The sequence below is a fragment of the Cucumis sativus genome, chromosome 6, assembly GCF_000004075.3.
Source record: "Cucumis sativus cultivar 9930 chromosome 6, Cucumber_9930_V3, whole genome shotgun sequence".
NCBI lineage: Eukaryota > Viridiplantae > Streptophyta > Magnoliopsida > Cucurbitales > Cucurbitaceae > Cucumis > Cucumis sativus.
Genome location: NC_026660.2, coordinates 17733640 through 17760909, shown reverse-complemented (window position 1 = coordinate 17760909; position 27270 = coordinate 17733640). Strand labels below are relative to the sequence as shown.

The 27270-nt window shown below is 34.7% G+C and overlaps 3 protein-coding genes across 5 annotated transcripts; 1 reads left to right on the top strand and 2 right to left on the bottom strand.

The window, feature by feature from the left end:
• Window positions 1–160: 160 nt before the first annotated feature.
• Window positions 161–4218, bottom strand: LOC101214977 (protein DSS1 HOMOLOG ON CHROMOSOME V). The gene is made up of 3 exons (XM_004144184.3): window positions 4048–4218; window positions 2107–2232; window positions 161–508 (listed from the first exon to the last, which is right to left on the bottom strand). The coding sequence occupies exons 2-3, from the start codon at window positions 2195–2197 to the stop codon at window positions 381–383; spliced, it is 219 nt and encodes a 72-aa protein (XP_004144232.1). The 5' UTR covers window positions 2198–2232; window positions 4048–4218; the 3' UTR covers window positions 161–380.
• An 875-nt stretch (window positions 4219–5093) lies between these two features.
• LOC101208160 lies at window positions 5094–8095 on the bottom strand. 3 transcript variants are annotated; one of them, XM_011659047.2, is made up of 5 exons: window positions 7940–8095; window positions 6414–6814; window positions 6138–6320; window positions 5968–6054; window positions 5094–5702 (listed from the first exon to the last, which is right to left on the bottom strand). In XM_011659047.2, exons 2-5 carry the CDS (start codon window positions 6751–6753, stop codon window positions 5650–5652), a joined length of 663 nt encoding a protein of 220 aa, XP_011657349.1. In that variant the 5' UTR covers window positions 6754–6814; window positions 7940–8095; the 3' UTR covers window positions 5094–5649. The 3 variants fall into 3 exon arrangements, with proteins under 3 accessions (XP_011657349.1, XP_011657346.1, XP_011657348.1); XM_011659044.2 differs by having other exon boundaries at window positions 6138–6814; XM_011659046.2 differs by having other exon boundaries at window positions 5968–6051; window positions 6138–6814.
• A 7931-nt stretch (window positions 8096–16026) lies between these two features.
• LOC101215687 (1,4-alpha-glucan-branching enzyme 1, chloroplastic/amyloplastic) lies at window positions 16027–22562 on the top strand. Its single transcript, XM_004144188.3, has 14 exons — window positions 16027–16337; window positions 16467–16583; window positions 17135–17342; window positions 17605–17674; window positions 17769–18038; window positions 18196–19102; window positions 19248–19364; window positions 19656–19718; window positions 20573–20680; window positions 21053–21154; window positions 21441–21508; window positions 21648–21729; window positions 21879–21995; window positions 22159–22562. Exons 1-14 carry the CDS (start codon window positions 16260–16262, stop codon window positions 22402–22404), a joined length of 2553 nt encoding a protein of 850 aa, XP_004144236.1. The 5' UTR covers window positions 16027–16259; the 3' UTR covers window positions 22405–22562.
• Window positions 22563–27270: the final 4708 nt, after the last annotated feature.

Below are 27270 nucleotides of genomic sequence, written 5' to 3'. Positions count from 1 at the left end.
GTTTAAAATTTATGGTCATTAAAGTTTGACTTTCTTAAACAATCTATACTTCAATTCCTTAAATCGTTTATGGTTTTTTCAATTTTTACAAAAGTTTTTCCCCCATTTTCTACCCTACATAATCAGTTTACACTATTATTAACATGAACAATTACTCAACTTCAAAAAATTAGTAAAACTTCAAATTATGAATAGGTGACTACCATGTTATAACGTAATTAATCTCTAGTCGCCGTACAATGAGGCTATAGGTATTCAATATGCCTATTTTAATGACACTATTTGAGTGATAGAAGGCATAATAAAACCGTCTTTGAAGGTCAAAGAGTGCAAATTAAACATAGATGTTGACAGATAAAAGGAAAGTGCCTAGATTCTCTTCATTTTTTCTCAGCATTGTTCTCCAATTCTCTCTTCAGCTGCAACGAGAAGTCATCATTAACATCATCATCATCCCAGTCATCTTCCCATTGCTGAGTGATTTCTTTGCCTTCCTTCACTTCCCACTCTGAAATCCATTTTGATCAATGAGAACCAGAAGGAAAGATTATAAAAATATCACAAGGCTTAAAAGTTTTAGGCTAAGAATAACAAGAGTAATAAGCTTTACACCCGAACCTGAGGAAATATTAGTGTTGCAAAATAACTTTGAAAAGGAGGAAAAGATCTCTAAGCTATCTGATTAGCATCAATATTACAGTGCTCTAACTTCTATGTCCTCTCAAATAAGAACCACCACGACTTGCCTTACGGAGGGATGTGTTCAAAGACCTCATGATCATTGCATACATATAAAAAAATCTCATGCATTACTTGACAGTGACATGCTATAAATCTAATTTTATGTGAGATCAATCAAGGTGCACTTAAGAAACCTAAACACTTTTATTTAGATAAAAAGTAATAATAATAAACACATAAAAGCTCTCAGACACGATCAAAATGGCAATCTCATCAAATCCTTCACTTCATTTCCAAACAAGCATTTTTTGCTAACACATTGCGATTATGACATGACATGTATAGAACATACAACATTAAGTTAACAATTAACAGTGTTATGCTAACGTTAACAATTAACAGCGTTATGCTAACGTTAACAATTAACAGTGTTATGCTAACGTCACATATGCAAGACTTGTAGGACCGTCAATTCATAGTTTCAGTTGACAACATCAACGAGTAACCATATGGCCTGAATACAAAACAAAAAAATTCTTTATTATCTTCCTAACAATCAAGTAACTGTAACCATCTCTGAAAAATAGAGAAAAACCCCACTTTCACTGAACAAAGAGAAGTGGTTTTATGGTCATCTATCTCTCTCTTCCTTTTTTTTTTTTTTTTTTTTTGAGGAATATATAAGTTGGAAAAAGTTTACTCTTCCAAGACCATTTCAAGTAATCAAAGCAAAATCTGAATGAACTCTGTTCAAAAGCTATTCCATCAGCTTCCTTATGTAACACTTCAAGCACTTCTGAGCTTAAAATGAAAATGTATGTCACAGAAGAAATTAACTCCAAACAAAGTTTTTCTCTTCCAAGAAAATAAGTAATTCTATGAACTTTTTTCAAGAAACAAGTCACTATATTAACTTCAAACAAACATCTAGAGGCTTTTATAGATTAATTTTTAAAGTGAAAAGGGTCTATCCAAATGTATACTTGAGGGACATGTCTTTTAAAACCATGCATTAATCCAACTTTTCTTTATCATACTCAATATGCTTTTTTCATTGATTGTTACTATTGCAATTGAGTTTACAAACATTTTGGCTTCTTTGTTTCAAACACTGGATTCCACAACTTTACTACAAAACAATGTGTTTTTTTTTGACAGAGACGGAGCTGCTTCATTGATAAATGAAAAAATAATGAATGAACAAGCAACAGTAACGAGCCATCCAAATGAAAAATACTAGCAGTTAGGATTGAGTCAGTAACAGGATTTCCAGCCCGTTGCATAACATTCACATTCATTTGGCTGAAAGAAAGAGGATCTTGCACAAGAGGCAGTAATAAATGAAAAATGGGAGCAATTAAAACCTGCAATAAAGGAATCCAAACAAGGGAAGGAATAAAAAATACAAATAATTACAAGCCATACCTTCATTAATCTCAAACTCCTCAAACTCATCATCATCCTCAAATAGGTCAACTTTCACTTCCTCAGAAGCTGCTTTCAGTTCAGTTGCCATCACAAAGCTCAAAGTGATCTACAAATCTTTGTAATCTGATAGATCAGCAAAAATTTTGAATCACATTAACAAGTGAAAGATAAACAACTGAAAACACATTTTTCTTTCTTTTTTCCTTTTTGTTTTTTAATGAGAAAACAACCTTTCATTGAGAAAAAATGAATGAGCACACAGAAAGGGGAAAAAACCATGAAAAGAGAGGCCAATAAAGGAAGGGTTTTCTAGTTCTATTAAATAATACCTATTGGGTAGTTGCAAAAGACCACCAAAGTCCAAAGAGAAACATGGAAGCAATGAAAGGACCAAATGTCACGTGGATCTCTTTCCAATCCTCTAAACAGTCCATTATTCCTCTCTCCTCAAAGAACCTACAATATAGCACACTCCGGCAAGCCATGAGAAACAACCCTTCTCCTTAAAAGGCAAATGGAGAAGGAACCATGAGAAATGTTCAAGTCTCTAGAGTGGGCTAATGAAAAGCCAAACGCCTCAAAAAATCGTTCATACAATCTTCAAAGAATATGATCCAGGTCTTCCTTTGCCTTCCAAAGGAGGGTTAAGAAAATGGGCCAATAAATGTAGGTTGCTTTCTCGAGACCTAATCAAGAGTGTTACATTCTCTATGGAGTCGGCGAGATCTCTATCTCTTTGGCCGCTTCCCGTGGTGGATTCTTTATGAGGAAGGAAGCAAGGATGACCTGGTAGACAAAGAACTTAACCTTCTTTGGAATCTTAATGTTCAAGAGAGCTAAGAAAAAAAATTCATATTGGGTGAAGGGTCCATCAAACAATTGAAAAAAGAAAAGAAGTACAAGAGAGACCTCCAGAAGGGTTAGAGCATCAAATATTCACATCCCTTCCCCTCATCCTAATCCAACTCCTCTATCAGAGACAGAAGGGTTGTGACATCCATCATTACTCTAAAGGACAATGAAAGCCGCACGACAAAGAGAGGGAGCTCCCAAAGTCCCAGACCAAACTAAAACCTCATCCACAAAACAGTTTTTCAAAGAGGATAAATGGTAAAGATGAGGGGGTCTATCGCCTACCACTGATCCCCCCCAAAAGCACGATTCCATCCCCTTCCCCACAACACAATAGACTAAATTAGAGAAAGAAGGAAGGTCAATAGAGAAATCCTTCCACTCAAAGGGGGGACACCGTACTTACTCGCGATAATCCTCCACCACTGGTTTTAGACTCGAGAAGGAAATGTTAAAGCCATTTCCCCCACAGGTCTTTGTACAAGTCCTTAAATTGTCAAGATCAAGCTCATGTTCACAGACTTCACAACCACATCCCAATTCACAGGCTAGGCCCCTTTTCCATCATCCATCTAACTACACTTAAAAGTTGTACTAAGATAATTCAAAGAACTAAATGGGATTTTTGCATTTTTTTATTGTACTACAATATGAAGCATGGGGAGCCAATTCGAAAAGGAAAAACAAATCTTTGAAACGGTAGCCTTCGAATATCAAATATACGGTCTTAAGTTCTGAAACTTTTCTGTTCTCCAAATACATAATCGAAAGCACAGAAATCAAACAGTTCTTATCACGCAGCCACACTGAGGTGGCCCCATTCAACATTTGTGGTTGCAGATTCTAGAGAAAAACAGAGAAGAAAGCAGACCCAGAAGAGAGGAGTGGAAGCAAAAGGAAAAATAAGAAATTACATATGTTCGTTTTCTTCCCTTCTAATTCTGAGGAGAATCGCAGCAGAAATTATAAAGCAAGCAATCAAATAAATCATAATTCAAAAGACAAACAGTAAAGCATAGTCGAGAGTGAGAAATGTAACATTAAATTGAAAGCAGATAAAAATGGAGAGAGAAAGAAGCTAAGAACCTTGGGAGAGAGTTGTGATGAGAGAGCCGTGGAGCAGGGAAGATCGAGGGAGTCTCGTGTTTCTTTGATTTCTATTGGAAAAATGAGTCGAGATATCTTGAGAGACAAGTCGGCAAGTCGATGCTTTCTAATTCATTATTACTTTAGAAACTCAATTTCATTTTATTTTATTAGTAGCTTTTTAAATATAAAAAAGTTTGTCCAAACTATTTACTAAGTTTTTGCAAAATTTGAAAATCATGTAAGTATAGCTCATAAATATTTACTAGTAATAAAAATAGATGGAAAGTTTTAGTAATAGAAGCTAATATATATGTCTATCATTCATAAAATATGATAAAAACTTATTTTGTTTGTTTCTTTTATAAATAGTTTGACATTTTTCTATTTTTCTTAACTCTTAAGCTTTTTTTAAAAAAAAATACAATCTTATTTATATTTTTTATAAAATAAATGAACTAAATCTCTCAAATTTTATTGTTAATTAATTTTAAATAAAATCTCATATTATCGAAGTAAGTTTTAACCTTTAGGAGCTGGAAAAAAGAAAGGTGATAAAGAAAATGAGGGGTAACATGGTGACAATTTTAAATGATGTGAGAAATTATTGTTGTTATTACTATTTTGGATTTAGGTTTAATTAACTTTTTTTTTCATTTGAGCCCTTTATAATTTCTTACTTCATTTGATGGTTTAAGAGATTTTGACATGGGTTTGATCCAAGATTTGAAAATAAGATAAAAAATTTCAAACATAACAAAATAATTAAATTATTTATAAAATATAACAAAATTTCATATTTTAGTTTTATACCATACTTTAAAAGTATTACTATCTCAATAGTGCAAATCTTGTCACTCCTCCCTATAGACAAACTTGGGCAGGTCTTAATTAAAGCATATACTTCAATGATGAGGGAAAACTTTGAATGATTCTCCATAATTCAGAGATGTTTGAAGCATCCTAAAGTTAATACATTAAAATTAAGAAGTTTAAGTGTAGAGTTGTAAAATATAATTTTTTGACAAAGGTACAACAAACACCACTTATAAGTTGGATCAAAATCCCAAAAGATTCAAATTTGAATCCCCAATCGCATGTTATACATAGTTTAATCATAGCCGAAAGAAAAAAGAAAAAAGGGAGGGAAATAATGGGTTAAAAACTTCCAAAATGAAGCTAATGATTAAGACAACAATCACATGGTAATTGGACTGATTTGAATGTTAGATTCCAAAGTGTAATCAACTCAACATGTAACTAAACTATTTTCTTCTTTTTTTTTAAAAAAAAAAAAAAAACTTTCAAAACCCCTTCCACTGATTCAAATGAAACTCCTGGTGGAGGAGTTTCATGTTGACAGGAGCAACATTTTTTAACCTCATGTTGCCCAAATCAAACTCCATAACCTAAAGCTCCATAGAAAGACTACCTTGCCAGCTCTCAAGGAATATTGGTTTGCTCAATTACGGCAGACTGTTTCATCAACCAATCGACTAATTTGTCCACTCGTGCAATTATCGCAGAAATGCCAAATGGCCCTTTCGTCTCGTTCGTCTCCAAAATCGTTATTCATCAGTGTAACAAAACTTCTTTCAGATTTCACTGAAGGTTGCTCAGAATATTCAAAGCCTTCATCCGTTGGATCTCTTTCCCTGAAGAACATAAACCTGTTAGCTACCTGTTCAATCCAAGTGATAATATTGGTTGCAAGTATGAGTGAGAACAATCAAATGTTTATTCCAAGGGGCACTTTATCAATGAAACTAAACATAATCTAGGATATACGATTTGAAAAATTAAAAATGAAGTTTTCGGTAACAAAATATAGATTTGATGGAATGTTGGGGTAGAAGCATGCTTTTTATTCTCATCCAGCATTATAACGTGATGTTTGAAAGAAATTTGAAGCAATTTTACCTTCCTCTACTGACAGGTGCATGGATCTCTTTTCCAGATTAATGGCAAAATTGCTGAGCTCAGAGGGAGGCAAACCATGGAGCACTACTAAGTGACAGAGAAGCATTCTTAGCAGTGTCAAACTTAAATACTGAAAGTGAATTACAGTGATTATTCAACACACAACTTACTCTCAATGACCCCTTTTTGATCCGTCTTGTCAAAATGTTTTAGGAGCTTCTGTAGATGGAATAAACGCTCTGATCTCTGCTCATCAGTAATCCCATTTGAATCATCAGATCGAAGAATCTCCAAACCAGGAGAGATTCCCAGAAGATTGGATCCAGCAACAGCCAGAAAATTACCAGGCTTTTCTGTGAAAATGGGAAATGAAGACCTAGGTGAAAATGCCGTTGGAGAGACTGCAGGAAAAGAAGAAAATAATGCAGGTGCACAAGATGTGCTACCTCCCGATGCTCTTTTTTTGCCAGGCTTCACATCAACTTCTCCGTTGGCATAAACATTGTGCTCATTTACCCCAATTCCTTTGAAGGATTGATGGATTGCAGAGCTCGGTGAGCATGTAGGGTTGGATCTCTTACTTCCTGAAAGCTTACTCCCATTCATAAGTTTTCCACCCAAAGCACAGGAAGTTTCAGGATAGTTATATATGACGCTCCTATTATCATTTTGCACATCCCTTAAAGCAACCTTTTTCTGTGCAATAGGTGACTGTTTGCTCTGATACATAGACAAATGAGTTTCGCAGCTGCTCATTCCACCACTATTCAACTCGCTATCAATCATTAGAAAACTTGAAGAGCTTCAACCAAATAATAACTTCAAATTATCTCCTAGAAAACTCCATCTGCAGATGCAAGATAAAATTAAAATTTCCTATATCATTATTTCCCGACCACACCAACAATCATGTAAAAGGATAAGCACACATTAAAGTTGAAAGCTAGAGCGTTTATGCTGCAAAGATTGAAAATCAAAACTGCTGATACACAAGACCATCGTAGTACATAAAAAAAGAAGTCGATAAGTCAAGTGCAGTATATATTTTTTTTCCATGAGAATTGGCAATGTTCCTCTACCAGAATTGAGTACAGTTTAACTTTCCAGTTAAAATTATCTTATACAGCAAAAAAAAAAAAAAAAAAAAAAACTGTATACATCAAATGCCTGAATAATTTACTTTCGAATATGTTTACCACCGCCTTCCAAGCCCTTAACATTCAAACATTTCATTTTAGTACTACAACTTTGTGTAGAAATTTATTTAATAAAAACTAGACAGAAAAGCATATTTTGATCATTTACTTCATGAGTGAACCCATAGATAAAAAAATCGGGTGCACTCACATAACAGGCCAATTCCCATATTTCAAAATGGATCCAGAATTTCGTTAAGTGATAAATAACTAAATTAATTTTCTATGCAAAAGTTGAACATCCAGAAACTACGAGAGAATGTCTGAAAAATAGAATTGAAAAATAACAAATAAAAATAAGATTTAAACCAAAAACGTTTCATCTTGCTAAACTGACCATATTTTACAAAAACACACAACCACAGAAGGTTCCGCAAACAACTTGAATTCACACTGAAATAAAATGTAAGAACACAGATCTAGGCAAAAGGATTTCTGTAAGAAGTGAGACATAATGAAGAAAAATTAAGAGTCAAGGTGGAATTGAGTAGAGAGAAATGCAACAGGTCAAACTCATAGAGTCAAGACGGTTTGCAATTTTGCTGAGCTCTGAAACAAAATCCAAATCATGTACAGCCAAAAAAGTTAGAAAGATTGAAACAGTGTTTCCTGTACTCATTCGTTTTATGTGGACGCATCGACGAGAAGAAAAGAAAGTGAGTCGGCAAAGGTTAAAGAGCGGGGGTGGGAGGTGGGAGAGCAGTGGATGAAGAACAAAGGATGGAAGAATATACGTGGTAAGGGATGAAATTAGGAATTTAGTAGAGAGATTGTACCTGAGTATGAAGCTTGTTGTTGTGGAAGCGGGGAGAGGGAGGGGGAGAGGGAGGGGGAGAAGGAGAGGGAGAGACGAGTTCAAAAGGGAAAAGTATGGCTCGAAGAAGATGGATTTTGTTTTTTTTCAATTTTGTAATGTTTTGAAAATTAATTTAATTTAAAAGTAGCGGCCACAGAAAAATATTAAGGCCTACATACACTATAGAGTATACTATCGTCAAGCCGTCGGGCCGATGGTGTATTCAAAATAAGTACGCTCTTTATCTTTTTAATTCTTACCCTAATTTCAAATATTTTAAATTGGGAGTGACAAAAACTTTATCACCTTAAAAACAATATATAGAAGAATATAAATGTCTGTTTCACCTAAGTTTTTATTGATTTAAATAAGAGATTTTGTCAAAACTATTATAAATAAAAGAAACTTTAAATTTAGTTTTTTAAATTTGAGGTGTTTTATTTGAACTGCAGTCATTTTTACTCAACTTAAAATTATTTGTCTAGGTTTTTTTTTTTTTTTAAATTGACTTTTTAATATTCTTGCCTTTTCGTTTAGAAGGTGGATTGTGGAATTAGATGTAGTTTATACTTTATTTAGTTGTTGTTTTATGTATAATACTCTATCATATCGTAAAAATAATCTCATGATGGTAGTTGGCCATTGGAAAGGGAGTTGTGCTTCTTAGTCTAGGATTTGTAGAAACCGGTAGAAGTCTAAGAAAAGGGAGTGAAGATAAGAAAAATGATAGGATTATGTGGATTAGGATAACCCTAATCTTCATTTATTCAAACATTTGGTTTAAACAAGGATTGAGCTTTAGTTCTAATCTTAATTCTCCTAAATCCCCACTCCAAACCCATCCTAAAATATTATGCAGGTAGTTATAATAAAAATTAGGGGTGTAAGAATAACCACAACTAGAATAATTCAGACTATTCAACTCATTATGGATTGGATTAAAAAAATTGATTTTTTGAATTGAATTGGATCTCGCCCTTCAAGGAATTGGAAAATTTGGTTCAACCAAATTCAATCCGAATTAATTCAATATATATATAATTTAATAAAACTTAATCAAAATTAGCCTCACATTAGAAGTCCTCTCCCTCGCGCGCCTTCAGGTTCACGCCTCACCTTCTCTTCTCACGCTTCACCTCAACCATCTTCTTTGTATCTTCTTCGACTCTCCTCCATCTTTTCGTCTCTTCTCCGTCTCTCCTCCTTTGTCTCCTTCGACTCTCCTCTGTCTCAAATCTCATTTCTCTGTCTCCTCTGTCTCAAATCTCAGTTCTCAATCTCCTCTGATCTTAAATCTCGTTATATATCTCATGTTTCAGTCTCCAACTCTCCTCCATCTTCGATCTTCTCGTCAAATCTCATATCTCTCAATCTTTACGATTCGACTGTGAATTGAGTTAGGTTAGAAACTAAATTCATTCCGTTAATCCAAATAACCCAAAAATATGTCTTGTAATTCAAATCACGTGATTACACCTCTAACAAAAATAAAACAATTAGATAACAGTAATTAATTGATCGCTTGACATGTGATTTAAGGTAAGATTTCAAACTTTGTATACTTGAATTTTGAAAAACAAATAGCAAACTTTGCCTTCTAAGGTTTCAACCATGGTAGGGGAAATGAATTGCATAAAATAAGTATAATGTGAATATAATAAATAATAGTGTATTTTAATTTGTAAAATAACTTAAACAATTATGTGATTTGAACGAAATAAAAATAGTAATTTCAAACACCCAACAAAATGACAAGAAATGAACTTAATTATTTAAAAAACTCCCAAACAAAATTTCTCAATTCAACAATTAACTCATCCCAACAAGCTATAATCTATCTAAATGAGCTTTGATAGTATCCCCAGAGTTTAATTTGACTATCAAAGAGGATCATCCAATGCAATGGTTATATCTAACCTATTTCTTTTCTAAAAGAGAGAAACTTTGGTTTTTTTAATCAAGAAACTTGTTTTTAAATTTTGTATGAAAATTCGAAAATGAAAGATAAGACTTAAGAAAAAATAGAAAACAAAATACGGTACCAAATGGTTTTTGTTTTTAATAAACAAAAATTTAAAAACACGTAAAACTCGAAATGGTTATTGAATAAAAGCTGAGTAAAAATCATGATTTTAAAAAGAAAAAAAAATCTCTTTTACTCATTGGATTTGAGGAGTAGTTTGTATTTAGTCTTTAGGTTTTAAAATGTTATACCAAATTAGTTATTAAGTTTTGAAGTTTGAGAATTGATATTTTGAATTTTGTTTCAATTCAACATTTATATTTGAATATTTATATTTTTAACCACAAATTTTTACTAAATATTTATTTTTCATCTCCAGTTTTAATGCACATTAATAAATTAAAATAACCAAGCTAATTATAATTAATTAATTAAATTTCACTAATTTCATCTCCTAAAATTAAATTTAAAATTCTACTTCATAATTACTTTAAATTAATTAATAAACCTCGAAGGTCTGAAATATTTAATTTTAAAAAATTGAAGTTAAAAGGATAAGTTAATAAATTTAGAGATATTCTAAATTGAAGTTAAAATGGTAAGTTAATAAATTTAGAGATATTCTAAATATATTTACGTAGATATCCATAACTTATAATATGTTATCCATCTTTCTATAACTCTTTTTTTATTTTCATGTTGTAACATTCATTCCATTGAATTTTATGGTGTAACCTATACCATGAGATGTTCTATAAATAGAGGTATGTGGTGCATTTGTAATACACACTACAATTGAGTTTAGTTGTTCTCTACTTTTCCTCTTTTTCATTATCTTCTTTGTGTTGTTTCATTGTCTTATTTAGCTTATTTATTCTTTTTTTTATAACACGATATCAGCACGAGTCTCGACTATCATTTGCAAAAGGTAGGCTATAAAGTATTAGTTTGTTTTATTCCATGTATACATTTTGCATAGTTTAAATGTTTGTGAATGTAATCTTTTGTACCTATTGCATGTTGTAATTTTACATATTATGTTTACAAAATTATTGTTTGTTAAAAATATTGTTAGTTCATAATAAGATTGTGGTTTGGTTCATTTTAATTTATTTATGATTTATGTAATTGCTTATGTTTGATTTTTATTTCAATTATTTTACATTTATGTATAGTTTATGGATTATTAATGATTTATGTTTATAATTTAATTATATACTCACTATAAGTATAAGTTTTGTAATTGTTTTTATGATTTAAATGTTTTTATCAATTTACCTAAGCATATTGTTTTAACATGTTATGTATAAGTATGTTGTAAAATTAACATTTTTGGTGTGTGTTGTTGTCACAATTTTCCATAATATGATATTTATCTAAGTTGTTTTATAATGCATCTTTAACATGTTTATTAAATTTATAATATAAGTAAATTTCTTTATTATAGTTTTAGCATGTCAAGACCTACCAAATTAAAATTTCTAGCTCTTGATATCAATGGCGATAATTATTTATCATGGGTGCTTGATGCTGAAATTCATTTGGATGTCATGAATTTTGGAGAAACGATTAAAGAATGAAGCATGTCTTCAAGTCAAGAAAATGTGAAAGCCATGATTTTCCTTTGACATCATCTTCATGAGGGATTAAAGATTAAATATCTTACGCTAAAAGATCCCTATAAACTATGGCAAAGATTAAAAGAAAGATATGATTGAATGCACTTAAGGTTGCATGATTTTAAATTAGTAAGTGATTACAATTCTGCTTTATTTAAAAATTTGTTCAAAATTATTGTCATGCAGAGAAAAAATTACTGATGAATATATGTTAGAGAAAACATTTTCTACATTTCATGTCTCGAATATGCTCCTGGAGCAATATCGAGAAATAGGATTTAAAAAGTATTATGAACTCATATCATGTCTTCTAGTGGTTGAACAAAATAACAAGTTATTAATGAAAAACCATGACTCTCGACCAACTAGAGCAACATTCCCTAAAGTGAATTCTCTATTTTGAAACAATAATGGTCGAGATCGAAGTCGTGGTCAAGGTCGTGACCATAGTAAAGGAAGAAGTAATTATACTTTTTATGGTAATAATCATTCAGATTTCAAGAAAACCACAAATGAGGATCATATAGGAAAGACTCCACAAAATAAGAAATTAAAAAGTGGTAAAAATCAATGATTTTGTTGTGGTATGAATGGTCATTGGACTCGTACTTGTCGTACATCCAAACATTTAGTCGACCTCTATCAAGTCTCATTGAAGGAAAAAGGAAAGAATGTGGAAGTAAACTTTGTCTACCAAGATGATGTTTGTGACTCTTCCAATATGATACATTTGAATGTTGTTGACTTCTTCGAGTATCTTGAAGAGAAAATAGATGTTAATGATGGAGTAGTAAATACTTCATTTAATTATGGTAATGCCCAAAACTGATATTTACATTATGTTTTGTGTTCTCTATTGACCGTTTCCCAATTTATTTAAATTATTTATATTTCAAGGTCAATTTTGATTGTTTTTACCATCAGACTTATTATATTTTTTTTAATGAAGAGTTATGGACATTTCTCATATTTTTTCTGACTCAAATATGGATAATGAAAACTTATGTTTGGCAGCAACTACGAATACAATACTTAAAAATAAACAGTATTTTTCTACATTGACAATGATTGAAGCAAATGTCAATACAATATCAGGTTCTATAAACTTATTTTGCTTAGAGTTTTGCCTAGAGGAACAAAATTCACAATTAATAATGCTTTGTTCTCTAGTAAATCAAAAAGAAACTTACTGAGTTTCAAAGATATACGTTAAAATGGTTATCATGTTGAAACTAACCATAAAAAAATATATAATATATTTATATTACATTTATTGTTTCACATGAAAAACATATATTGGAAACACTGCGTGCTTTTTCTTTTGTACTATATTATACTCATATACGAGTAATTGAAACATATGCAATCATGAATCCGAAGTTCATAAATTTAAATATGTTTACTATTTTGCGTGATCAATTGGATCATTCGAGGTCAATAATAATGAGAAAAATTATTGAAAATTCTCATGGACATCTGCTAATGAACCAGAAGATTTTGCAATCCAATGAATTGTCATGTGTTGGTTGCTCTCAAGGAAAATTGATTATTAGTCAACCAGCCAAAGTGGGAGTTGAGTTATCTACACTTTTAGAACGAATCCATGGTGACATATGTAGACCCATTAATCCACCAGGTGGACCATTTAGATACTTCGTGGTTTTAATTGATGCATCAAGTAGATGGTCACATGTGTGTTTATTATAAGTCGAAACCTTGCATTTGCAAGATTACTTACTTAAATAATCAAATTAAGAGCACAATTTTCTGATTATACAATAAAAAACATTCAACTTGTTAATGTGATGAGTTTACATCCCAAACATTTAATAATTATTGCATGTCAATTGGGATAAATATTGAACATCTTATAGCTCATGTTCATACACAAAATGGTTTGGCAGAATTATTTATCGAGAGTTTATAATTGATTGTCAAACCATTACTTATGAGAGCAAAACTTCCATTATCTATATGAGGTCATGCTATTTTGCATGTAGCATAACTTATAAGCATAAGATCAATATCTTATCGTAAGTACTGCTCACTACATTTAGCTTATGGTCAGTAGCCAAATATTTCTCATTGCGAATTTTTGGTTGTGCAGTATTTGTTCCAATCTTTCCATCACAACGTACTAAAATGAGACCTCAAAGAATGTTAGGAATATAGGTTGGATTTGAATCCTATCAATTATTAGATATCTTGAACCTGGGTGATGTCTTTACTGCACGATTTGCTGATTATCATTTTAATGAGACAACATTTCCAACATTAGGGGAAGAAATTAAGAAATTGGAAAATGAAGTTGCCTGAAATGTATAGTTATTGTTTCATTTAGATCCTCGTATAAGGCAACGTGAACTAGAAGTTCAAAAGATAATTCATTTACAAAGTGTAGCAAACCAAATGCCAGATGCATTTACAGATACTAAGAAAGTGATCAAGTCATATATTCCAGCTGCAAATGCTCCATCTAAAATTGAAATCCCAATTCAGCAAATTTCTGAATCTGTGTTGCGGCAAAAGCGAAGTAGACCAATAGGTTCAAAGGATAAAAATCCTCGAAAAACAAAAGTGATCAATAGTCAAAATGACTTAATTAACAATAGAAACAATTAAGAAGAAGTCTTGGACATAACTAATGGTAAAAATGTTGAAGATACTCAAGTATATGAAGATAACAATGAGATCTCGATAAATTATGCCATGACATGAAAAAGATGGAATAGAACTAATGTACTTGTGGACAACATTTTTGCGTATAATTTTGCAAATAATATTATTCATGAAAATGAGGATCTTGTGAATAAGTGAATGAAGATAACAATCAAGACAAATGTGTACAATCGCTTAAGTGAATATTTATTGAAAGAAGGTTATCAAAAAATCCAATTTGGTCATGTGTTTTTATAGCTGTATATGTTGATCATTTAAATAAATATAATATCTCAAAAAGAAATTTGAAATGAAAGATCTTGGCAAAACAAAATTTTGCTTTCACTTGCAAATCGAGCATTTAGTCGATGAAATTTTTATTCATCAATCAACATATACATAAAACATATTTAAAAAATTCTACATGGACAATAGTGGTTCGATCACTAGATGTGAAAAGGGATATCTTTCGACCTCAAGAAAATAACGAAGAATTACTTAGTTTTGAAGTATCATACCTTAGTGCAATAGGTGCACTAATGTATCTTACTAATAACACGAGACCAGATATAGAAATTTATTAGCAAAATATAGTTTCATTCCAATAAAAATGTTGAAATGGAGTTAAGCAGGTACTTCGTTATCTTCAAAGAACGATTGATTTGAGTTTGTTTTATTCAAACAAATCAAACTTTGATCCGGTTGTTATGGATATTTTTCTGACCCACACAAAGCAAGATCTCAAGCATGTTATTTATTTACATGTGGAGGAACTGCTATATCTTGACGATCTATAAAGCAAACCATTACAGTCGCTTCATCAAATCATGCAGAAATTATTGTAATTCATGAAGCTAGTAGAAAATGTGTATAGTTAAGGTCAATTATTCATCATATTCAAGAAATATGTGGTTTGTCTTTCAATAAAAATCTACCAACATTATTATTTGAGAACAATACTGTATGTTTAGCACAAACTAAAGGAGGGTATATAAAAGGAGATAGAACAAATGATATTTTACCAAAACTTTTATATACACATGACCTTGAAGAAAATGGTGACATCACTGTTCAACAAGTTTCGTCAAAGAACAACTTGGCAGACTTATTCACATTACCCACACTAACATTTGAAAAGTTAGTGTACAATATTGGAATGCGACGACTCAAAGAACTCAAGTGATGTATTCATAAGGGATAGTAGAAATATTGCCTTTAAGAAATAGAAATAGTGCACAATTTTTGTATTGACTGTGGTTTTTTTCATTAGGTTTTCCAAGGTTTTTAATGAGACAGTTATTAATATATAAAATGATGTACTCTTTTTCTTTAAGATTTTTTTTTCATCCGATTTTTTTCCAATAAGGATTTAAACGAGTCGTTTATTTTATATAATATGAATATATAAGAAAGAGTATTATAAATATAATTATGTAGATATCCATAATCTACGATATGTTACCAAATTTTCTCTTTTATTTCATGTTGTAACATTCATCTTATTACATTTTATAGTATAACCTACGTGTCACAATTGAGTTTAATTGTCTATTCCTTCTCTCTTCTTCGTTCTTCTTTTTCGGTTGTTTGATCGTTTTTATTTAGCTTGTTTAGTATTGAGTGAAATAAATATTCTGTTATTTCTTTTTAAATTTTATTTTTAATTATTATTATTACTATTTTTGGGTTTGGGATTCAAGTTGAAGGATGTTATGAGTATTACGTTAAACATAATTGCGAGATCTCTTCTCCACCGTCAAATAATTTCCTGTTCGTAATCGAGAATTGGATCACTGTGATCAATCAATTCTTTACCTGATATATCAAAATTTCACGGTTTGCTACGTTGTCACGTGGAAGACGATCTTTTGTTCTTCATCTTTCATGGACAAATCACTCGAAAGGAAGCAAGAGATTATCGGAGATGATGACAAAATGCTTTGAGCATTAACAATTGACGATGGAGATTGTTTTGCTTCAACTCTCGGACTGAGTGAGGTATTTAATCGAAGGAAAATTTCTCGAAATCGGAATGCCGAACCGATCCTTACTTCCTCAACATGCTGCTTTCTTCTTGTGTTCTTCCTTCAACTGCTGTTGCTTCTTTGTCACTTTCGGCAAAGAAAATTATCATTTCGGTACTTCTCCTTGCTTGCATGGTTTCTTTCTCAGATCCCCTGCCCCTGTTTGTTGTGCTATTTCGCGAGCCTCTTTTTTCTTTTTTTTTTACTTGTTTGAGGTGAGGAATTTTCTTTTGATACTGACAGGACTCGAGAAATCAATGGCCTTCACTGAGACAACAAACTGAGCTGAATTTTTGGTCTAGGATGTCGCATCACCGGCAGATGAACCCATTTGTTTTTCCATATTCAACTTACAAAAGGGTAGTTTTTCTTTCTAATGTTTATTACTGGCTATCGTTGTATTGTGATAAGTTCCGACCGTTTCTTCCAATTGTTTTTTTACTGCTTCTGTAATGTAATTCGCACTTCTTCTAATCACAAGCAAAACCCTCCTATATGGTGAATGGTTTCGTGTGATTTTGCGTTGGTTCTACTTGCTGTGCATGAAATGGAAGGAACTTCTATTTTGTTCAATTTTCAAACTCAATAGTCAATTTATGCTTTTACTTTTCGCTAGTTTAACTGAATGCAAAGACTTCCCAAACCAAGTGTGATGTTTCTAACCTTTGTGGCGATGATTGTCCAAGTATTCTCTTGGTATCTGCTAAATTCTGATTGGATAAATCATTTGTGTGGATTTGTGTTTTAATTTTTTGCATTCTTATTATACGGAGAGCATTATAATCAGTAATAATTTGGAAAGAAGTTGAAACGATCTTTTTCCACTTGATCTTCACCTTCTCCATTTCATGAAGCACTATTAGAGTTTATTTTGGTAATATGTTACTACATTGGCGACTTTCCTTTTTTAGGTTCACAGTCCTGCTATATCTTCTGTCATGACAGAGGATACATCAACAGTGTCATCTACTGATGAAAGCATGGAGAATATTGGCATCTTGAGCCATGATCCAGGCTTGAAACCCTTCAAAGATCATTTCAAGTACAGAGTAGGGAGATACACTGATCTACTAAACCTTCTAGATAAGCATGAAGGAGGTCTTGACGAATTTGCACGAGGTGCTTTTTGAAACCATATATAAACATTGCTTGCTTTTAAGTCATTTGTTGATTATCATCGCAACTACTTCATTTGCAGTAATTCAATGTTATTATCCATTTTTGTAGAGCCTATTTGCTGTGTAATCTGTAGAACATGCTTGTGTTTATTCAAAAGGCATCAGTTTAAATGTCAATCATCCTCTTAGCTTGAATGAAATATAGCTTGATCAGCAACTTTTTGTGTTTTTCTTTAATGCTAACTTCTTCCATCTTGCTTTAGGATACCTAAAATTTGGATTTAATAGAGAAGAAGATGGCATTGTGTATCGTGAATGGGCTCCAGCTGCTCAGTAAGATTTTGTTTTTCTTCTTTTATTTCTCTAATCATATAAATGCCTCCATTTTGTTGTTCAAAGTGGAAATGCCATCTTTTATTATTTTCAGGGAGGCACAAATTGTTGGTGACTTTAACGGATGGGATGGGACCAACCACTGTATGGAAAAGAATGAATTTGGCATTTGGAGTATAAAAGTTTATGATCTAGGTGGGAAACCTGCCATTTCTCACAATTCAAGAGTTAAGTTCCGTTTCAAGCATGGAAATGGAGTATGGATTGATCGGATACCTGCTTGGATTAAATATGCCACTGTAGATCCTACTAAATTTGCAGCACCATACGATGGTGTATATTGGGACCCACCTCCTTTGGAAAGGTATTTGTTGCCAGTGGTTTTTTGACCTTTATCCATATTTCCCTTTCCTTTAGCTGAGAACCACTGCCCTGTATGAGATTCCTAGCACTATCTTCTAGTCTTAAGGATAATTTGTAAGTTAATGCTTCACTATTTTGACCCAGTGACCTCAATGCAGGTATGAGTTTAAGCATCCACGCCCTGCAAAGCCCAATGCCCCACGAGTGTACGAAGCTCATGTTGGGATGAGTAGCTCAGAACCACGAGTTAATTCATACAGAGAATTTGCTGACTTTGTTTTGCCTCGTATTAAAGAGAACAACTACAATACAGTCCAATTGATGGCTATTATGGAGCATTCGTATTATGCATCATTTGGGTATCACATTACTAACTTTTTTGCTGTAAGCAGTAGATCTGGAACTCCTGAGGACCTAAAATATCTTATTGACAAGGCCCATGGCTTGGGTTTACGGGTGTTGATGGACGTTGTTCATAGCCATGCAAGTAACAATGTCACTGATGGCCTTAATGGCTTTGATGTTGGTCAAAGTTCACAAGATTCCTATTTCCATACTGGAGATCGTGGTTACCATAAGCTGTGGGATAGTAGACTCTTTAATTATGCCAACTGGGAAGTTCTACGTTTCCTTTTATCAAACATAAGATGGTGGTTGGAGGAGTACCAATTTGATGGCTTTCGATTTGATGGTGTAACTTCAATGCTGTATCATCACCATGGAATCAACATGGGTTTTAGTGGAAATTATAATGAGTACTTTAGTGAAGCAACGGATGTTGATGCTGTTGTGTATCTGATGCTAGCAAATAATCTGACTCACAGCATTTTGCCAGATGCAACTGTAATTGCTGAAGACGTTTCAGGGATGCCTGGTCTTGGAAGACCTGTTTTCGAAGGGGGTATTGGTTTTGACTACCGCCTCCAAATGGCCATTCCTGACAAATGGATTGATTACTTGAAGAACAAAAGTGATGAGGAATGGTCCATGGGGGAAATAAGTTGGAACTTGACAAATAGAAGATATTCAGAGAAGTGTATATCTTATGCTGAGAGTCATGATCAGGTTAGATTCTTATTCTTGTTCTTTTAATTCTATCGTTTAATAACAGGAAGAGTAATTACAAATTGATGTTTTGTTGTTAATTCTCTTATGGTTTTTGTCCGAATTAATCACTGTGCCTTATTTTTTCTTTGCGTTTACTGGACAGTCGATTGTTGGAGACAAGACTATTGCATTTCTGCTGATGGATAAAGAAATGTATTCTGGCATGTCTTGTTTGGAAAATGCATCTCCCGTCGTTGAAAGAGGGATTGCCCTGCACAAGGTTCAGTACCTTACTTCATAGATGCATCCAATAGGTGGCTTTATCATAAAAGGGAAAGAAAAGGCAGCTTTAGGGACGTTTTTTTTGTTTTATTTTCTTTTCCACCATCAAATTGAAAGGTCTCATTTCCAGACTTAATGTGTGCAAAAATAAGTAGTATGTCATTTTTGCCAGTCTGTGCAAGCATAATTGATATTCCTATCCTCTTAGACTCTGTTATCTTTCTATCAATTATTATCAGCATATCGGTCCTCCTATTCTGACACTAAGCTGTCACCTTTTGTTTGGCAGATGATACATTTTATAACCATGGCCTTAGGGGGGGAAGGCTATCTTAATTTCATGGGAAACGAGGTGAATTTAATTTAGTATCTAATTATTCTGATCGATCTCTTGGCATGTAGGTAATATATGAAGTGTATCGCTAATAAATCAATCTTAGCTTATATTTTTTAGTTTCTGCTGGAGGTTAGTTTTTAAATTGAAATTCTGGACCCTGCATGTTATCAATCGTGTCTATTTAGTATATGTTCTTTAAAGTGTTCTATTTACATTCCTAGTATTTTAATTTTGTTTTCAATAGGTTATCGTTGTTAATTCTGTTAGGTTAACATCAATAGAGCAAGGTGGATTGTATTTCTTTTATATTTGTGAGTGTTCGGCCCAACTTACCTGCACCTCGACTAATCACACGGAATAACATTTGGGTATCAAGAAAACTTATAGAAAATTAATTCTCTGGTAGGTTGCCATCATGGATTGAACCCATAATCTCTTAGTTAGTTATTGAGACTATGTCTCTTTTTTTACCACTAGGTCAACTCATGATGGTTTGCAAAGTGTCACATATAGGTAGAAAACTCATTGGGCAGGAATTTCAGTTTTGAGGATGAGCTATTTGTGAAGCTGACTTGGCCATACTCCATTTTGACACTATTGCCATGCTTCTACCCATAAATTCATACAGCTAGCATGCCACATTGGTATTGAACCGATAGAGTTAGCGCCTTATTAAAAACTAAATTGGACGTTCTATAAGACATGATTGGAACTTCTTAAAATCTAGAAACTAGATATGTGATTTAAACCCTTTATCTTTTTTAGTTATGATCATAGTTTCCGATATGTGCATTGTGGTTTTGAATTGTTTAATTTCACTTTCTTAGCTGCCATCAATTTTTGTGAAATTTTATGATTGATGTTTATAGTTCGGTCATCCTGAGTGGATTGACTTCCCACGAGAAGGTAATGGTTGGAGTTATGACAAGTGTAGACGACAATGGAATCTGCCTGACACAGACCACCTGAGATACAAGGTCAGATGTTGTTTGTGTATATATTAATATGTTAGTTATTAGGTTCGCATTAGAAATTTTACCGATTGGGAACATTTTCACTGACCATTCTTTTGTGCTTGAAAATGGTTACCGCGTAGACCATAAAGTTTGTTCCAGATCATTAGACCTATGTCATGAATTGATAACAAATCAATGAAAGAGTAGTTGTGAATTCAAGAGTGTCTTCTTTTTTAGCATCAAATATAAAGTTTGTTCCAGATCATTAGAAATTTTTTAGCATTTTCCGATTATGTCAATGATTTCTGATTTTTTTTTTTCCATATTTGATGCACTTCTGTCGGCTTCAGGTAGATAGACTCTTAACATTTCCATCCCATATCCCTGGCACAGTTTTTGAATGCTTTTGACAGTGCAATGAACGCCCTTGACGAGAAGTTTTCCTTCCTTGCATCAAGTAAGCAGATTGTGAGCTGGACAGGTGAAGAAGATAAGGTGCATACTCCCTCAAACCTGAAAAACTAAATCTTTTACACAGTAATTTGTATTCTTGGATTGTCTAGTTAGGAACTATGTCACACGATGGGATCATGATAAAATGAAGAAATGAAGAAATGTATAATAATGAGAGGATCCATTTGGATATTAATATCTTGAGACAAAAAAGGCCGGTAGTGGCCATTACTTCAAGAGTTTAAGACCAAGATAGAGCCTGGATTTGATCATAAACAATATTCTGCAAATGCTAAATCCATCTAGTTAACTGACCGTCAAGATGTAGGTGATCGTCTTTGAACGTGGAGACCTGGTGTTCGTGTTCAACTTTCATCCCGTAAACACATATGACGGGTATGTCGTTTTGTGACCTTGAGCAGTTGAATCTGCCTACATTTCCATAAGTTTTCACTCAATTTTGCATATGGGATGAATCATGGCATACCCATTCTAGTCTTACAATTTTGTAATGTTGTCCTCCAAATGCATACAGATACAAAGTCGGGTGTGATTTACCTGGAAAATACAGAGTCGCACTTGATAGCGATGCTTCGGACTTTGGCGGACATGGAAGAGTAAGAATCCATGGTGTTTTTTCATTTCCTTATGTTAGTTGCACAGAGAATGTAGAAGCCTTCCTAAGTTTTTATTCATTTCCTTCTTTAGAATGCATAAGAAACTACATGTTGCTTCTCTGATCTTTAGCTAAATGCACCGGTAACAGGTAGGCCACGACATTGACCATTTCACATCCCCAGAAGGAATCCCTGGAGTGCCAGAAACAAATTTTAACAACCGACCCAACTCCTTCAAAATTCTTTCACCAGCTCGAACGTGTGTGGTATGATAAAGATGGTTGTTTGATTGTTTTTTAATTTTATGATCCTTGGAAAATCAAGGATCCTTCCACTTCCCCTCATGGAATACAAATGACATTCTTCATGTTTCTCTTAGTGAGAGCTCAAACAGTTTTTCATGAATATGTCTGCTATGTATTTTGAAAGGTGTACTACAAAGTTGATGAAAGCAAAGAAAAAGAAAAAGACGATTTAGTTGGTAGTGCGAATGAGGATGTTTTTGCGAGGCATGTAGAGGAGGACAGTGAAGGGTTGGCAGGTTGCAAAGAAGAGAATGACATTGCTGTAGGCGAGATTTCAAAAACTGAAGACGATGATATTGATACGAGCAAACCCGAAGATGATGATGTTGACTCGAACAAGATTGAAGATTTGCCAGTGAGAGGTGAGTAGAGCAAGGATATCTGATTGAGTAGAAAACCTGGATGCTTTAATAAGTACATTGAGTTTCTAGTGTAAATATATAAAACTAAACTCAGTGTATACTTTTAGCCAAGTAATGAACAACTCCACTCCAATAAAGCTTCATCCACTTATTACTTAAAAGAGTACTTTTAAGTTTCAAGTTTTAAGTGCCACCTCATTGCACTTTTGGGGAAGTTGGGCAGGTAAATTTTGAAGATAAAGAAAAATTGCATTCAACTTTCGTTTTATGTTTTTAAAAGTCTATACTGTTTTATCCCAATTTGTTGTTTTTTTTACTTATATTGAAGAAAACTTGAGTTGATTATGAAATTCCCGTCCAAAATATAAAAATTTAGGTGTGAAGAAGGAATGCAGTATTTATAAGCTCAATTTACAAAATCCATAACAATCATATGAATGGTTAAATACTACCGTTTTTTCTACGATTCTTACTTTGGTGTGATATAAGATAGGAAAGCCGAAAGGGAGGAAGAGAAAGATAAAAAAGGTACGTTTCATTTAAACATTCAGGGATAACACATTCTTTTCAACTCCAACATCATTTGATCAAGTTTTGCAGGGTTTTCTATCTCACTTTGAATGCCTTCTAAAGATGTTAAAAACTAGAAAAGGAATATTAATGTAAATTCTGTAAATTAGGCTAATTACATTACATTAGGCTAATTATACTACATTCCTTAGTTAATTTGGGTAATTTAGCTATTTATGCATAATTTTTCTAATACTCTTGTATAAATACACTACTTTGATCAATAAACAAATGATGGAATATTCTTCAGCATATTCTTCCACATGGTATCAGAGCTAGGGTTTTGACTCCATCTCAATCGCCGCCGCCGCGCCGCCGCGCGCCGCCGCCAACCACCCGTGAAAGTCTCCATCCCACATCCTCATCGCGCCTCGCAGACGTCTCGAACCGTCTCCGTCATCCTCATCGCGCCTCGCAGCCGTTCCGTCATCGTCATCCTCATCGCGCCTCGCGCCTCGCAGACAGCTCCGATCTGTCTCCAGCCATTCCACCACAGCATCGACGTGGCGCGCCTCGCAGACAGCTCCGATCTGTCTCCAGACATTCCACCACAGCATCGGCGTCGCGCCGATTAGTCGCAGCCTCGGCATCGCAGGTGTCCATTTCCGCTCCGATCTGTCTCCATCCGCGAAGCGCCAGTCTACGTCGCTCCGATCTGTCTCCATCCGCGAAGCGCCAGTCTACGCCGCTCCGATCCGTCTCCATCCGCGAAGCACCAGTCTTCCTCTGTCGTTCCAAGCCGCACGCGATTTCTCTTCCAGCCGTGAGTGCAAGACGACGTCTACCGTCCGACGCCGCCCACCAGATCTGACGAATCCTTCAGCCGTTTGTCTTCAGATCTGACGAATCTTTCAGCCGTTTGTCTTCAAGTTTTTTTTGTCTCCGTTCCCAGCCGTGCACCCCTGAATCCAGTCGCCGCAACCCAGCCGTGCACCCCTGAATCCAGTCGCCGCAACCCAGCCGTGAACCCCTGAATCCAGTCGCCGCGACCCAGCTGTGAAGACGCTCACCTGTCACGAATCCCAGTCTTGCAAAGCAAATCTCAGCCGCCAAATACAGTGAAACTCAGATCTGACGAATCCAGTCACGAATCCGTCAAAACTCGGCCGAAAATCCGCATTGTTAACCCCAAATCAAAGTGGAGAGAGACCATATCTTTAGACCCATTTCTACAATACTTGATGGTACAAATTATATCACATGGGCAAATCAAATGAAAAGTTTTCTTATTGGAAGAAAACTATGGCGCATTGTAACTGGCGACATCACCAAACCAACTGCAAAGGAAGGGGATAACACATTCATTGAACGTCTCGAAGATTGGGACAGTAAAAATCATCAAATTATCACCTGGCTTGGTAACACCTCTATTCCCGCTATACATGCACAGTTTGATGCCTTTGATGATGCTAAAATATTATGGGATTTTTTGTCTACACGCTTCAAGTCTATTGGTTTAGCCCATTATTACCAACTGCACAGTACACTTGTAAATCTAAATCAAGATATTGGTCAGTCTGTTAATGAATATTTGGCAGTTCTTCAACCCATTTGGACTCAACTTGACCAAGCGAACATCAGCAAAGATCATCTTCGCCTTATTAAAGTCCTTATGGGATTACGTCCAGAATATGAATCTGTTAGAGCTGCTTTACTACACCGGAATCCCTTACCCTCATTAGATGCAGCTATTCAAGAAATTCTGTTTGAAGAAAAGCGTCTTGGCATCAACTCTACTAAACAATCTGATGTTGTCCTTGCCAGCACATACACTCCCAACAGAGCCGCAAATATGTTTTGTAAGAATTGTAAGCTCTCTGGTCACAAATTTAGTAACTGTCCTAAAATAGAGTGCAGGTACTGCCATAAACATGGCCACATTCTGGATAACTGCCCTACCAGACCACCCCGACCTCCTAGCACTTCCACAAAAGAGAAAATTTTTACCAAACATGGTTCCTCATCTGTTGTTGCTGCGACCTCGGATGATTCATCCCTCATTCAGATAAGTGATCTTCAGAGCTTATTGAATCAACTAATTTCATCATCCTCCGCTCTTGCTGTTTCATCAGGTAATCGATGGCTTCTTGATTCTGCCTGTTGTAATCATATGACCTCTGACTCTTCTCTTATGTCTACTTCTAGCCCTACAAAATCTTTACCTCCTATTTATGCTGCTGATGGTAATTGTATGAACATCTCTCATACTGGTACCATTGATACTCCCAGTTTACATCTTCCCCATACTTACTGTGTTCCTAACCTGACCTTTAATCTAGTGTCTGTTGGTCAATTATGTGATCTTGGCTTAAATGTTTCATTTTCTCCCAATGGTTGTCAGGTTCAGGATCCGCAGACGGGACGGACGATTGGAACGGGTCGCAAAGTGGGAAGATTGTTTGAGCTCACATCACTTCGGGTTTCATCTCCTTCTTCCATCTCTGCTTCGGTCACTGATTCTGACACATATCAGTGGCATCTTCGTCTTGGTCATGCTTCCTCTGAAAAACTTCGTCATTTAATTTCTGTTAACAATTTGACTAATCTTACTAAGTTTGTTCCTTTTAATTGTTTGAATTGCAAACTTGCTAAACAACCTGCCTTATCTTTTTCTCAATCCATCTCTAATTGTGATAAACCTTTTGATTTAGTGCATTCTGATATTTGGGGTCCTGCCCCAATTACTACTGTTCATGGTTATCGCTACTATGTTTTATTCATTGATGACTACTCTCGATTTACATGGATTTACTTTCTAAAACATCGTTCTGAATTATCTCGCACATATATTGAGTTTGCTAACATGATTCGCACTCAATTTTCCTCTCCCATCAAAATTCTTCGCACTGATAATGCTTTGGAATATAAAGATTCCATCCTTCTTTCTTTTCTTTCCCAACAGGGCACTATTGTTCAGCGCTCTTGCCCTCATACCTCTCAACAAAATGGACGTGCTGAGCGCAAACATCGTCACATTCTTGACTCAGTACGTGCCCTCCTTCTTTCTGCCTCTTGTCCAGAAAAATTCTGGGGTGAAGCTGCCCTTACATCAGTATATACAATCAATCGTCTCCCTTCCTCTGTCCTTCAAAACACCTCTCCGTTCGAAAAACTATATGGTATTTCTCCCGACTATTCTAAACTCAAAGTTTTTGGTAGTGCCTGCTTCGTTCTGTTACATCCTCATGAACACAATAAACTTGAACCACGTGCCCGTCTCTGTTGTTTCCTTGGCTATGGCACCGAACACAAAGGATTTCGTTGTTGGGACCCTCTTTCCAACCGACTCCGGATATCTCGGCATGTCACTTTTTGGGAACACACTATGTTCTCTCGTTTGTCCTCCTTCCACACCTCTTTCTCTAGTCCTCAATCTTTCTTTACATTTACATCTGTTGACCTTTTTCCTCTCTCTGAACCCACATTGGATACTGAACTTGCACAATCTTCACCTGCTACTGCAAATCTGGATCCACCGTCTGTCTCCGATGATGTTCCTGAATCGCCACCTGCTACTCCTCTTCGTCGCTCTACCCGGGTAAGAGAACCTCTCCCTCATCTCACTGATTACCATTGTTTTTCTACCATTGTTTCCCTTGTTGAACCCACCTCTTATCAAGAGGCCAGTACTAATCCAGTATGGCAGAAAGCAATGGATGAAGAATTACAGGCTCTTGAAAAGACGCACACTTGGGACTATGTTGATTTACCTCCCGGTAAAAGACCCATTGGTTGCAAATGGATTTACAAAATCAAAACTCACTCTGATGGAACTATTGAACGTTATAAAGCTCGGCTTGTTGCAAAAGGATACTCACAAGAATATGGGATTGACTATGAAGAAACATTTGCCCCTGTTGCCCGGATGACATCTGTTCGCAGCTTGTTAGCTGTTGCTGCTGCCAAACAGTGGCCTCTTCTTCAGATGGATGTCAAAAATGCATTTCTTAACGGCAACCTATCTGAAGAAGTGTATATGAAGCCACCTCAGGGAACTTCTCCTCCTCCCAACAAGGTGTGTCTCCTTCGTCGCGCTCTATACGGTCTAAAACAGGCTCCACGAGCTTGGTTTGCCACGTTTAGCTCCACCATTACTCAACTTGGATTTACCTCCAGCTCTCACGACAATGCCCTTTTTACACGACAGACAACTCATGGTATTGTTCTTCTCCTTCTTTATGTTGATGATATGATTATTACTGGTAATGATCAACAGGCCATATCCGACCTACAACAATATCTTGGTCAACATTTTGAGATGAAAGACCTTGGATCTCTCAATTACTTTCTCGGTCTTGAAGTCT